The sequence below is a fragment of the Onychostoma macrolepis genome, chromosome 05 (assembly GCF_012432095.1).
Source record: "Onychostoma macrolepis isolate SWU-2019 chromosome 05, ASM1243209v1, whole genome shotgun sequence".
Taxonomy (NCBI): Eukaryota; Metazoa; Chordata; class Actinopteri; order Cypriniformes; family Cyprinidae; genus Onychostoma; species Onychostoma macrolepis.
The window spans coordinates 8,321,209-8,334,305 of record NC_081159.1 but is presented as its reverse complement, the minus strand read 5'-3'; the positions used below and the strand labels follow the sequence as shown (position 1 = coordinate 8,334,305).

General features: G+C 36.8%; 1 protein-coding gene across 9 annotated transcripts in view; it reads left to right on the top strand.

Moving 5' to 3' along the window:
• The window catches only part of rasgrf2b (Ras protein-specific guanine nucleotide-releasing factor 2b), a 71,651-nt gene extending 60,755 nt beyond the window's left edge, over nt 1-10,896 (top strand). For 5 of the 9 annotated variants that reach the window (XM_058776358.1, XM_058776357.1, XM_058776360.1 and 2 more), the window contains 10 exons: nt 2,986-3,098; nt 3,241-3,301; nt 3,405-3,431; nt 6,090-6,193; nt 6,393-6,477; nt 6,580-6,777; nt 6,884-6,963; nt 7,050-7,167; nt 7,284-7,352; nt 8,487-10,896. In XM_058776358.1, the coding sequence (XP_058632341.1) occupies nt 2,986-3,098; nt 3,241-3,301; nt 3,405-3,431; nt 6,090-6,193; nt 6,393-6,477; nt 6,580-6,777; nt 6,884-6,963; nt 7,050-7,167; nt 7,284-7,352; nt 8,487-8,579 (948 nt within the window). In that variant the 3' untranslated portion in view covers nt 8,580-10,896. Of the gene's footprint in view, nt 1-2,985; nt 3,099-3,240; nt 3,302-3,404; nt 3,432-3,535; nt 4,610-6,089; nt 6,194-6,392; nt 6,478-6,579; nt 6,778-6,883; nt 6,964-7,049; nt 7,168-7,283; nt 7,353-8,486 lie in introns of those variants that run through there. The other 4 variants (XM_058776359.1, XM_058776356.1, XM_058776362.1 and 1 more) reach the window with 3 other exon arrangements.
• Nucleotides 10,897-13,097: the final 2,201 nt, after the last annotated feature.

Here is a 13,097-nt window from a genome sequence, read left to right as displayed (position 1 = left end):
CTGTGCTTTATGGCCTTACTGCATCTTATGGCTTTACTGTTTTTCTCTGTACACTTGTATCTTTATTGATTCAAGTATTTTCAGCAGTACTTGCTTTCAGCTGTAAAGCCAGTCGTCATATTGATCTGTATTATATTATGCCCATTAACTCATAGAGATAAAAGATAATTTCAGGCCCTGCCAACTTTTTCATGACTCAAAAGTATAGGATATTATAACATTAATATTGACTACTGTTCAAAACAAAAGTCTAGTACACACACACAATCACAGGACCTCACACACGGCCAACATAATTATCTGCTGCAGTGGAAACAGTCTCTCATAATGGCCTTCTGAAATAAGCAGCTATTTTTCAATTTACTTCGCTTTGTTGGGCTAATTGCATTGATCTGTTTTAGCCCTTTGTCAGTTTAGGTTAAGAATGGCCTGACAAACTCACACAGAGAGAGCTTGTTAGAAGTGACCTTTATGGTTGCACAGGTGAAAGATGCGAATAAGAGAAACACGAGAAGAGGAATGTTTACAAATACTGGTTGTCTAGGGAGAGAAGTGAAATATTCAGCTGATAGTAGGGAGTTGCTCAAAAGCACTTCAAAGTGTTATTATACATCATATCATTATGATGCATCGTTATTTTAAGATTATTTATATATTGTTGTACCATTTAGTAAGATTTTTTTCACTATTTCCTTTCAGCTTTCTTTTATGTTTAGTAAAATTCTATTCTAATGTTTGCCAGGGCAACATTTCTAATTTTCGTTTAAGGCTTTTCATCTAATATCTAATGTTTCTAACATTTACTTTAATATTTATTTCAGTTCAAATGAATTATTTTAATAACAACGCTGACATGATACTATGTCTAATAAATCATGGCACTACCATGGTACTATTGGCTTCTTTTTTTGTTACTCTAGGGACAAAACTGGAATAAGTAGCTATGTACTGTTCACAGTAAAATGGTACCAGCTACAGTATGATTTAGTGTAAATCACGACTGGATCTAGAAGCGTTTATTGCAGGCTGCTGAATCTCTTTGAAAACCCCCACAAGTGAATAAGAGGGCTGAGAATTCAGCTGCACTGTTGTTAATTAGCCCAGAGACCCTGCACTGCCATTTCATCTCTCTCATCCTCTATCAGATGTTTACATCATCTTTCTCCTTATACCATTTTCATAACAAAAACAAACTGACAAACTGAAACAGCTACTATCTGGTACTACTTTTTGAATTCAGATGAATATTTAGTCAATAAAGGCCCCTGCTGGAAAAGCCAGGTCATACCAGCTTAAGCAGGTTTTTGTTACATAGTAACTTTTTTGCTGGTCCAAGTTGGTCCACCAACTATACCAATAAGTGCAGAAACCTCACAGAATCATCAACAATGGTTCAACTGTTCTGGTCCTGCTTCTTTGTTTTAAAGTTTCTATTTGCAGGAAAATATCTCTTAGGAAAGTAAAAAAACTTTAAAAGGGTAATTTTTATGTTTTAGTCAGACATATACTGTATAAAGGGGACATGAAATTGTACTGCATAACAGGAATAAGCAAGTGAGTTGCCCATTATGCTAACTACAGTCTAGCATATCAAACATAAGAGTACTTATACTCTGAGAACAACACAGCACAAGCGCTCAAGTGCTTTATGCATTTGCATTTGAAAGGCTGCACTGAATATTATGTACTAATTTATTGGTTTGTTTAAATCATGTCACTTATGCTATTTTGGATGACTGTCCCTTAGCAGAGGAATATTTACATTTTTCATGTCAGGAACAGGAATTATTAGTAAGCTCAAAACTGGCAGATGAAAGTGCTCTAAACACAGATGGTATGAACATGGATAGATCAAACTAGTCGAATGCTTTGGTCCCGATGGCCAAATTATTTCAACAATAAACCTAAAGTGAAGAACACTGACTGTTTAATAGATGCGGGGCTTTATGAAGCCAGAGCTGAAGAATGCTTTAACTGTGACACAAGAGATTAGCCACCCACCTGCAGTGCCTGCAGGCACAGAGAGACAGAGGAAAGGCTGGGTTAGCTGTTGATTAGTGCACCGGGAAACTGTAAAGCTGAGGTAGTACAGCTTCTGATGAGCACTAATGGAGAGTGTGCAATCTAAAACACCCAACACTTTCACACTGCATAATATTTTTATGAATCTGTATTTTGTTCTTGTTTTTCAGTAAAAAATTTTATATATATATATATATATATATATATATATATATATAAACATCATTAAAACAAGACAAATTAGCTTAAAGCAAACTGTGTAAAGGCCTGTTCACACCAAGGACGAAAACTATAAAGGTGACGATAAAGATATAGTTCTAAAAGTCATTCTCAGTATTAAAGAATAGCAGGCACAGAGAAACGATATTGTTGGAATCACTTTCAGAATGATTTTTACCAACTGATGAACGTTTTACAGCTGAAACCATTGGCACCCAGTCAGAATCAAACCTGCTGTAATGAGCTTGAGAATTTAAAGCGGCAGACAAGTGTGTGCTTGGAATAAACAGACGATATCATCCGCTGGTGTGGATGCTAATATAATTATAGTTATCAGTCTTAGTGTGAACGGGCCTTAAGACATGTTCTGTTGTTGAATTGATCTTTTTTTTTAACCCCATAAGAAGAATCTGACTACATTTCTCTGTCTTATTTTAGTTGATATCCTTCATTCAAAATATGTTCTCTGAAAACAAATGCTTGCAAAAGAAACTACACAAAAATACTGATTAGTAATATTTTTCAGTCTACGCACAGAATCTGCATTAGATTAATCTGCATTAGTTAAAATAAAGGGGGAAAAAAACTTGTTTAATGAGTTTAGATTCACTCAGTAGTTGATTTCTGTCTACTGGGGATGTGAACCCATCAGTCTTTGCTTTACTTTACTTAAATTATGCATGGGTCTCTCATGTTTGTGGATCGTGATTCTATGTGTGTGTGTGTGTGTGTGGTGGGTTTCAGGACTTTGAAATGAATGGAGAGTTGAAGATGGGTGTGATCTGCCTGCTAGAGGAAGTGTTGAGAGACCCTGACCTTCTTCCCCAGGAGAGGAAAGCCACAGCAAACATACTAAGGCAGGTTACATAAGCACAGCCTCTCACACATGAAATTAAAGCATTTTCTGAAATTCTTTGAATATAAATGTATATCTTTTATGAGATTTTATTTTCAAGGCAAACTTGAAAGCTGATTAAAGGAAGTTGGCTTTTTCCCCAGTGCCCTTTCTCAAGATGACCAGGACGATGCCCAGCTGAAGATTGAAGACATTCTTCAGATGGTGAGGATAAGTTATAGTCTTTGCATATGTTTATAAACCACAAGAAATAGCTTGCGTTTTCTTTCAAAAGTATGAATCAAAAGTATACACCTCTTAATTACAGGATTCAGGTGTTTCAATCAGACCAAAGGTGTATAAAAATAAAGCACCTAACCATGCAGTCTGCATTCAAAAATGTGGTATTGTGACAGGATGCCACCTTTGAGTCAGTTTGTGAAATTTCATCCCTGCTAGATATTCCACGGTCAACTGTAAGTGGCATTATTGGAAAATGGGAGCATTTAGGAAGAGCAGCGACTCATGAAGCGGAAGACCATGTAAAGTCACACAGTGGGTGGATGGTACGTAAGAGTCACCACCGTTCTGCTGATTCCATAGCTGAAGAGTTCCAAACTTCCACTGGCATTAATGTCAGCACAAAAACTATGAGGGAAGAGCTTCATGGAATAGGTTTCCATAGCTGAGCAGCTGCAGGCAAGCCTCACATCACCAAGTGCAATGCCAAGCGTCAGATGGAGTGGTGTAAAGCATGCTGCCACTGGACTCTGGAGCAGTGGAAACCTGTTATGTGGAGTGACAAATCACACTTCTCTGTTTGGCAGTCTGATGGGTGATGCTTCAGCATACAAAGACATTTTGGACAATGCTATGCGTCCAACTTCTTAGGAACACTTTTCCATTCCAGCATGCCTGTGCCCCAGTGCACAAAGCAAGGCCCATAAAGATGAGTTTGGTGTGGAAGAACTTGACGGGCCTGTCTACAGCCTTGACCTCAACCCCATCGAACTCCATATTAATATCTATGTATTCTATGCCATTAAAGTCCCTGTTTGTGTAATGTCCCAATACATTTGTCCATATATTGCATTTCCTATTAAATCAGGACATTGGGGCTTATGAAATGGTCTTTAAAATAGTTGAAATACTTTAATTTAAATAAATATGAATGACCAGATGGACGGAGGAACAGACATACTTACATACATGCATACTTGGTTCCTCCAATGAGAATTTAGAACGTAAACCATCTTTTTTAAAGCATGGCTCGTATAAGACTTTGATATAAGACACCCATGCCCAGCTGTCTCACGTGTCCGAAGATATCACTTAAAATAATATTTCTATTCCACATCACTGTTGAGCAGCCACCTAAGGATGAGATCTCAGAGGGAAGGCAGATTTTGGCATGCCTCATGAGGCAGCATCGGGCTCAGGGACCGAATTACATGTTCAAACTGCAAATCTCTGAGCAGCAGGACTCTAATTACAACTTCAAACAGCGAGACGGAGCGCCTGTTGCTGTCCACCACATGCAAACTCTATGCAACAAAGCCAGCGCACACAAAAACACACTCTAAACAGCCTTTCAGGGGTATTTCCTTCCTGAAATATCCATGTGTTATTGTAAATGATCATGCTATTACATTTCAAAGCCCTGCTAGTGATATTTGTTGAGTTTCAGTTTCGCTTGTTCTGTCATTGGCAGTGAAGGAAAAATAGCTATTATTTTATGTGATGAGAGTAGTTAATGTTTATTAATATTGTAAAAGAACCATCTGCACTGTATGCAGATTTACTGTATAATGCAGTCAGTTCCACTTATTCCGATGCTTATACTGTGCATTTAATGAATATTGTATGCAGTATTCTGTGTTTTAAGTGAGTAACATCAGTTGATTTTAATGTTTCTTATGCACTATTGTTTATAGATACACAGATAAATGTATTCACACACTCATGCGCGGCTGTATGATATAATGTGCTACTGGCAGCGACATACTGGGCTCACTAATTACAAACACAGCATGCATTATCAGGGCTGAGCCTGTACAGTTTTGTGTGTGTGTGTGTGTGTGTGTGCGTGTGTGTGTGTGTGTGTGTGTGTGTGTGTGTGTGTGTGAGAGCAAGTGCATGTTTTGATTAGTAATGCATGCTGCCTGGACACACACACCCTTATCTTGCTTTTAAAATCCTCACCTACTGTGTTAATTGAAAAGTGTCTCTGCCAAAGAAAACAGAACTAACAGTCATTCATCGCTAATTGGCGGTTTAATTATAGATTTTCATAAGTTCATATGCGTACAATATGTGTAATTTCTAGCTGTCATATCAGCATATTTTGCACTTTGCCATTAAACAACGTGACGTTGTCACAAGTACAAATGTTCCCAGAATAGAACGTTTACATTGTTAAAGGGATAGTTCACCTAAAAAAGAAAAATCTGTCTTAATTTACTCACCCTCATTCATTTCAAAACCTGTATGACTTACTTTCTTCCACGAAAACACCAAAGATGTTTTGAAGAATGTTTATGCTGCTCGTTTCTGTGTAATGAAAGTGAATGGTGACTGTCTATCAAGCTAAATTTTCAGTTAATATTGATTTAAATTTGATTCTGTTCCATTTTTGTCATATATGGCTTCAGAAGACTTGGAATACAGCCCATGAGATTTATTTATTTATGAAGCATGACAGTCCTGGTCACTATTCATTTTCATTGTATGGAACAAAGCAGCATGGATTTATTATTTTGTGTTCCACTAAAGAAAGAAAGACTTGAGGGAGAGTAAATAATGACAAAAATGACATTTTTTGCACTAATTATCCTATTTCAATTACTATGAACACCTGCTCATTTTTGTTAGGGAAAAACAGATGCACTAATGAAAACATCATTTAAAATACTTGGTAGATATGCAGTATTTATAATACCAGGAGTTGTTGTACATTTACAGTGCCATCTTGTCACAATAAAGAACTGATTTTGTGTCTGTTCGTCTCATCCAGGCTGAATGCCCAAAGACTGAGTTTTTTGAATCTCTGTCAGCGATGGAGCTAGCTGAACAAATCACTCTTCTCGATCACATCGTCTTCAGGAGCATTCCCTATGAGTGAGTAGAGCATCAACACAGTACGGAGAGATGCAGACCTCAAGCCTTAAAGACACCAGAGAATAATGCATGAACAAATCTTTGTCAGCCTTACTGAACATACTCATTATGGGCTTCAAAAAAGCTTGTGTGTTCATGAGAGAGGAATCCTCTGCAGATGCACATCTGTCACAATACACTGACTGTGTTCTTGCTGTAGGGAGTTCCTGGGCCAAGGATGGATGAAGACAGACAAGACAGAGAGAACTCCATACATCATGAAGACAAGTCAGCACTTCAATGATGTGAGTGTATATATGGAAATATCTGTCTGCTACCCTCTTAGGATACTGAAGTACAAAAGTGTGACCCTGTTTATAAAAATGTCTCTCTCTTTCTCTGTGTAGATGAGTAATCTCGTGGCCTCTCAGATCATGAGCCACACAGATGTTGGCTCTAGAGCCAGCTCTATTGAAAAATGGGTAGCAGTGGCTGATATTTGCCGCTGTCTCAACAATTATAATGGTGTCTTGGAGATCACATCTGCCCTGAACCGGAGCGCCATCTACAGGCTAAAAAAGACATGGGCTAAAGTGTGCAAACAAGTGAGAGATGCAGAGTGAATACTGTGCTGTAATGTTTTATGTAGTAGATTATATCAGTATGGAAAGTCATACATTATTCACTGCTGTTGTGTCTCTTCAAACACAGACTAAAGCACTAATGGATAAACTTCAAAAGACTGTGTCATCTGAGGGAAGGTTTAAAAACCTGAGGGAAACTCTAAAAAAGTGAGCTACTGATACATTTTGAAACACCTACATTATTATTACATAACTTATGACTTGATTTTGACCTCATTTCTGTCTTTCTGCAGCTGTAATCCACCTTGTGTTCCATATCTGGGTATGTACTTGACAGACCTCGCATTTATCGAAGAGGGAACACCAAACTTCACAGAGGAAGGTCTGGTTAACTTCTCAAAGATGAGAATGGTAAGAAATTATGTCGTATCCTGTATAATTTGCTGAGGGATTAAACGACGAATTAATTTTTGTGTAGCTTTGATATTGTGTGGGCAGAATAATAAATCATGACACTTTGTCTGCAGATATCTCATATCATCCGAGAGATCCGACAGTTCCAGCAAACTCCCTACAGAATTGAGCACCAACCAAAGGTTAGACAAATAATTTATATTCAGATCAAGTTCTGACATCTCCATGCATCAATGCTGCTTCAGTAACATTACTATATATCATTTGATTGATCTCAGGCATGTATTCAGACAGTGTGTCATCCGTACTGTTCACAATATTTGACTGTGTTAAAGTGTTTTTTTTTTTTTTTTACTAATGTCTGGTTCTTGTAGATGCAATTTATTGCAATCAGTGCTTGTTAAATCACATATATATATATTAGGTTATATATAGCTGATTACTGATTACATATTGTGAGGTTTTATTTAGACAAAAGCTACACAAAAGCCGTTTTCATGGTTTCATTATTATTATTACTTCTATTATAGATTCTTATAATTGTATTTGTTTAAATAAGTATATGCACTAGCAAGAAATTAATACTTTTATTTAGCAAGAATGCATTCAATTGATCAAAAGTGACAGTAAAGACATTTATAATGTTACAAAAGATTTCTATTTCAAATAAATGCAGTTCTTATGCAGTAACTTTATATTCATCAAAGGATCCTGAAAAAAAGTATCACAACTGTTTTCAGCATTGAATAATAAGAATTTTTCTTGATTACCAAATCTGCATATTTGTATGATTTCTGAAGGATCATGTGACATTGAAGACTGGAGTAATGGCTGCTGAAAATTCAGCTTTGCCATCACAGGAATAAACTACATTTTACAACATATTAATATAGAAAACGTTTATGTTAAATTGTAATAATATTTCAGTAATAACATTACTGTTTTTTTTTTACTGTATTTTAAGATCAAATAAATGCAAATATGTTGAGAATAGAAGACGCTTCTTTCATTTCAGTGGTAGTGTATGTCTAAACATATTGTAAGTTAACTATAATGTGTCTGTCATTCATTATGATTATATGTGTGCTTTGTACGTCTTGCCAGAGGTTTGGAGAGCTGCTCAACTTATTTTTATTTAGCTTGTGTGTGTGTGTGAGAGAGATTGTTATATATCGTATGAAAAAATATGAGCATATTGAACTTCAAATGAATCATGACACCCTGTACTTTCTAGTGTTTTTATTTTTTAAACATTTATTATGCAATCTAATTCCACTCTAATTTGTAATCATGCAATCTACTGTTTTCGTGTCCAGGTCACACAGTATCTTCTGGATAAGACCTTGATTATGGATGAAGACACACTGTATGACTTGTCTCTCAAGATTGAACCCAGGCTTCCTGCATGAACTACAACCTCAGTACCTGGCAGCTTCCATCTAGATGTGCTTCTCACTCTTGGGATGTTTTGAAGGCATGAAGCATGCCTAGTGTTTGAGAAAGAGGGACGTGAAGGAGGAAGGAATAATATCCATTTGAAAGTGTGAAAAGGTAGAGGGTCCAGGTTTGGAGGAGAGTATTAAACAGTGCTCACCACCACAATTTCCCCTGAAGGGTGACTTTTATCATGGAAGGAATGAAGGATGAAAACTGGCCACTGTCAGAGGTCAGGAGTCATGAGTGAGTTTCAGGGTCGAGCAGATGGATTCAGTCTAAATTGTGAAGAGAGTGGTTGAAGATATGTAGCATGTACAGAAGTAGAGCTATTAGCCAGATTGTATGTAGTGTATTGTGGCCCCCCTGGGCCTGTGGCCCTTGGCACATCCCCTCATTGGTAATGGTAGTGACTTTGTGCATGAACTAGACTGTGGGTTTGCTGTGTGCTTTGCCTCAACTTTACACTCCATGTGCTGTCCCATCTGCCAACAGCTGGCTGCACTGAACCAAAATGCCACATGTTTTAAAATTTTAAAAGATACATCAGACTTCTAATCAATGGGAATGTATAGTAGCTTTCTAGATGATATTGATATTTCGCAATAGCCCCTGAAGCTACGTGAGCTCTTTAAAAATCAGTTGCTTATTGTGCCTTCTCATATTCTCAGACACTTAAATGAAAACCAATGTCTCAGCAATGCTTAAAAGTTTGGATATTATTGGCCTGTGTAGCAAATTGATGACAGAATGGAGATATTCAAATTATTTAAACTAATAAATACAAGTATAAATTAGCATTTTCTGCTCAAATTCAGTGTAAAGGCCTGTTCACACCATAAAGACGTAGTTTTAAAAATCATTTTAAATCAAGAGCAGATCCACGCCACAACTATTATGATACGAAGGACCGATATTGTTGGGATCAACATTTTTTTCCAGCTTATGAATGATAAAAACATCGACAGTCAATCAGAATCCATCCTGCTTTAAAGAGCTTGAGCATTTTAAGAGGCAGACAACATAACTGCAGTGTGTGGTTATAATAAACACCGTTAACATTGTGTTTTGGTGTGGACGCTAATGTAGTTATCTTTATAGTTATTAGTTTTTGGTGTGAACAGGCCTTAATTTTAAAACATCGTACTTTAATAGCCTCAGTGTGCAGATATAATCCACTTACAGTTGGTTGCATCATCCATGCATTACAAAGAACAAGTTGACATATGCTTGTGCAATGCAAACCTTTTCTAGTTTGATTTTACAGTAAGTTGAGGCTTTGCCGCCCCCTATCGGAGGAAAAGTTTATTATCGTTGAATGATTCTTAACCAAATCTGACTAGCAAGTTCTTCAATAATCAATGTTTTCCTGCTTTTTAATGTAATGACCCCACTGGTCAGCTATCCAGAAAAGAGGGTCTCTCCATAATTTGCATGAAAAATTCAGTGATCGCATGTTTGGAAATTGCATTGCAAGACATGTTTTGTGGTCATGTGTCATTCAGCTGCTGTGTAGCCTCTTTTAAACTCTCTAGAAACCTCAAGTAAAACAGATACATACATATATTTATCTTCTCATCTGACTGCACTTCTTTATCTAAATACTTTGATCATAATAGCTGGAGATTTCATATGCATAGCCTGGCAGAGAACTGTCAAATTGGCCATAAATATATATATATATATCTACCACTGTGCTGTATGAAGACAATGTTGTTTTTGTTGGAGTGGGATGGATTTCTGTTCTGTTCTTGTTATGTGCAAGCGTGTGAAAGGCGAGAGAGCTTGTAGGTGTGAATGTGATCTCAGAGGTGAGTGGGTTGGAAAGGTGTGAGTTACACTCTCATCAATGTAGCGTTGTTATCTTTAACACAAGTGTGAATCAGTAGTATTTATTTCCTGGCATATTTATTTGACCCTTTTTGTATATAGTGTGTCAATATGGGTTTATGATATAATGTGATTTTTGTCCCCATCCATCACCATGTAATATTTTAATTTCTGCAAGCACTCTTGTAATTGTTACATTTTGCTAAATGTGTTAAGAAAAATGTAGCATATCTGATTAATTTACAATCCTTTGTCCTTTGTTATCTCTTTTTTATGGGTTTAGTGTGTTGTGCACACAGAATTGTTGCTTTGGTATGTTGCATGTCTTTGCATGTCCAGGTTGGATTCCTTCGGTGAAATCTGCTTTTTGTACATTTCTGCATCAAACTATTTTTCCTTATTTTTCCTTCCTCTTTATTTTATCACTGATTCTCTTGGAGAATGTATGGCTTCAGTACTTAAATTCCATGCTTTCATTTCAAATAAACGAATCAAACAAACAATGGAATCTACAATCAATTATTAATCACATGATAGATTAGATATCAAATCAGATAGAAAGATACATCCATGATATGTCTCTCCCGTCCCACCATCTCCAAAAGGTGCTATTGGATTGACATCTGGTGACTGTAGAGGCCATTTGGGTATAGTGAACTCATTGTCATGTTTTATGTTTCTCAAAACTGAAAGGGAGAGGTGTAAGAGCACAGCTTCAGTTCTCTGCTATAAATATGTCTCTTCAGAAGGGTGTGGAATGTGAACAAATTATTTGAAAACTAGAGTGTTATGAGTGTCCAGGCACTAATGTCAAGGTCTCTCTTTCTCCTCATAATCCTACAGAGGAAGGGAGGGATGAGCACCAGATAATGCACAAGCTCATGGGCTGTGCAAATCAAATACCAGTTTAACTTTATCCCTCACACACTGTCCCACTAAACAAGTGAGCTTTATATATCATCCGTAGCCACATCTGACAAAATACAACATTTAAAAGGGTATTTTCTCTGAAAATGGAGATACGTAATTAACATTGTAAAGTTTTTTTTTTAATACTTAGCATATCTAAACACGGACCGTGAAATAATGGCCACTTGATGGACAATGGTGGGTGAAAGGTAAACATATGTATGTATAGTCACCAGCTGTGTACAGTAACTGGAGGTTTCCACTGGTTAGGGAGAACTCAAGGACACAGAGACATGCTGTCATGCTGACAGATTAAATAGGATTGGCTGGAGAGATGAGCTCTTATTTTAAGCACAGGCCCAGTGTGGTCTCACTCTACAGGGAACAGTCTGCTGTACTGAAGCCTGAGACCCCTTCAGTCCTACAGGTGAGTACAATTAAGCATTTAACTTTAACAATCATTTGTATTTGTAGCTTTATTTATTGACAGAAATGTAAAGAAACCATGGAAGCTAGATATTGTCCAGTTGCAACAGTGCTAAGTATGACAGTCTGGTTCAGTGTTTGAACTTTTTGACACTAATCTGTTAACTAATCTGAAATGAAACACAAGTTAATCTCTTTATCCCAAATGGCTGTTATTAATTAAAATCATGTAAATAATGTTTGTTTTCCATTTGCAGTGCACCATTTTTTATTATTTCTTTATGGTTATATAATGCACACATTACATTCTCAGAATGCTTTAGAAGTGTGACCATCGCACAACCACCCTGTCTTATTGTAAGCACCTCTACTGGTCACAGGTCATGTGGTTATTGTAACATATTAAAGTTTGGACACCATTGCGTAAGGATCCACTGTCAGTTGTAACACTGTGTAGACAGCGTTGACCTCTTTGGCATACAGCTAAATATTTGGAACCCATGAATTCCTCATAGGGACCACAAACTGAGTGTTTTGTAAAGAAGCAGGATGGTGATAACATAGTTAGGATGATGGTGAAAAAACAGTATTAGCAAGCAGGCCTAGATATTTTAAACAACATTTGTATAAGTGTATTATACAAGTATAATAAGTGCCTGATGACTGGAACATACATGTGACACACGGGCTGCACTGCGTGGTACTGGGGCATGTGAAATATAAGCTGGCATATATTACTTTGGCATCAAGTTCAAAGTCAATGTATATTTGGATACTCCTCAGTGGAAAAAGTCAACACGTATGTTAGGACACAGAGGTTGCTCACCATGTCAAACTACTGTATCGACAAGTAGAGCACCTTTGATTAACACTGATTCGTTCAATCATAATGCCATAATTTATTTTCAGACCAGAAAATAAAGTATTTTGTAATGTTTTCTCATCATGTTTGTCCGTTCATTGAAAGCCCATACAACCAAGATTTTTATGCGTCAAATTTGGTAAAAGTAATCCATATGAAACGAGACTTCTGAAGAGACACAATCACTTTATGATGAACAGATTTAATTTAGGCTTTCATTCACATGACCAGAACACTGACCAAAGCTCTATAAAACATGCTGAGCTTACCTTACTTCATGAGATGTGTGTTGATCATTACTTTTTGATGTGTGAAAATTTTGGTTTGGATGTGCTTTTGGTGGACAGACAAAAATGATGAAAGGATATTTTAAAAATCTTCATTTGCTTTTCAAAGATGAATCAGAGTCTTTTGGAATGGTTTGGAGTTTGGAATGGCATGAGAGTGAGTAGTTAATGACAGAATT